General features: G+C 54.6%; 1 protein-coding gene across 1 annotated transcript; it reads right to left on the bottom strand.

The window, feature by feature from the left end:
- Positions 1 to 229: 229 nt before the first annotated feature.
- Positions 230 to 1584, bottom strand: EAH_00068100 (hypothetical protein; the record flags this gene model as incomplete). The annotated part of the gene is made up of 4 exons (XM_013392345.1): positions 230 to 321; positions 881 to 1008; positions 1106 to 1243; positions 1509 to 1584. Coding segments are annotated over 4 exons (434 nt in total), but the record flags the coding sequence as incomplete, so codon positions are not given.
- Positions 1585 to 1644: the final 60 nt, after the last annotated feature.

Here is a 1644-nt window from a genome sequence, read left to right as displayed (position 1 = left end):
TGACGGGCGCTCCAAAGCACTCCCGTTGAAGGACGATCGAGCGAATTCACGATAGGCAAAAGGCGCTAAAAGGAGGCTGCTTTTCCGCGTTGATTTGAAGTGGCCCATCGTCCAAGTGATGACGAGAGCCCGCAGTTTATACGTAATCCATCGCGCATCTGTAGAAGACTAAACTTTTTCCGCATTCGTCTGGCAAGTAATTGTCGGCGCAGAAGGAACTGCAACTTGCTCAGCGATGAGCGCAAATCGAGCGGATGCCAATGGGAAACTTATCAGCTGCAAGAAAACCGCCTCCAGACATTTCGACCGATATTTCTGGGCCTGGCAAGCGTACATTCACAACCGCGGCCATGTTCCGCTCTGCGCAGATGCTGCACTACCTAACCGCGAAGACTGTTGGTGATGAAAAGCCATGTGCGACAGGTGGGCATCCACTCTCCCCACATTCTCCAAGTACTGAGTATGCGGGATTCACATTTTTAAATGTAGACGGTTTGCCACCTTTTCTGCCGGTCCGCATCCCCTTCTACAAGTGCAGATGCATCTAGGCGCGTAGTTGCGCCGGCGGCCTTCGCACTGAACACACGGAAGGGTTCTTGCAGAACAATGCGCCGTTTCCAATAAGTACCCCATGAATGTATCTCGATCGTTGCCATTGCTGCGCACAGCAATGACTGAGATAGGCTGCCCACGATAAACCTCCGCAACTGTGAGCCAAAGTAGGCGCATACTTCCTGGAACAAAGAGCTCCTCATCACAGTGGAAGACCTAGTTGCCAGACACTACATACGGATGGGCGAACGCGAACTGCATAGTCTTTTCATGCAGCAAGCATGCATCAAAAACAGTCTCTTCTAGTAGGGTCGTTCACTGAATTCACCTTCGCCAACGAGAACAAGGAGCAGCTGGCTATGCTGTGCACCGGCGTCCAGCCAACCTCTTTTCGCGTGATGCCAGAACTTCGCAAATTCTTCCAACTTGTGAAGGTCATTGGGCAGGGCCAGGACACTGGACGGCCATACCAGACTGAAACGACATGCTGCGCGTTAGGTATGCCCACGCTGAGCTGCTGTCCTCCCCTCACCGCCGCATGCACCTCCCCCACCGCCACCCCCGATATCGGGAAAACCACATCCATGGCTCCTGCCGTGTCCTGCACTCTAGAGGCATTGTGTTTCCCAGCCACTGGGACAGCACGTGGTGTGAGACTCCGCCCATCAAAGGCAAATGCACGTCCAAGCGCCTCATACACCCCGCCAGACAAACGTCACGCAAGCGCACCGCCATCGCATAACAAACCCTTATTTGTATTGTCTCCTGCAATATGCGCGTGTGTGTCTGAGCCGCCTGCGTTCTCTGGCGTTCCGGGTGGGGCAAGGGCTAGCGTTGGGGCTTTCCAGACGCTTAGTGCCACCAGCGTGCCCCACTGTAGCTCTTCACAAGGCTTCCGGCTCACCTTGCAACATCCGCCCAACTGCATACCCGAACTATCCGAAATAAATGCATACTTTCTGCGCCAAGCATCTTGACGGCACAGGAGAAAAAGGCGTTGCCGGCCAGCATCCACAGGCAGCTGCAATGGAACTGCATACCCCCTCGGCGCAAGTGACGGGCGCTCCAAAGCACTCCCGTTGAAGGACGATC

The sequence above is a fragment of the Eimeria acervulina genome, genomic scaffold (assembly GCF_000499425.1).
Source record: "Eimeria acervulina Houghton genomic scaffold, Eah_scaff3078, whole genome shotgun sequence".
Lineage (NCBI taxonomy): Eukaryota > Apicomplexa > Conoidasida > Eucoccidiorida > Eimeriidae > Eimeria > Eimeria acervulina.
This window is presented reverse-complemented; position numbering and strand designations above follow the sequence as displayed.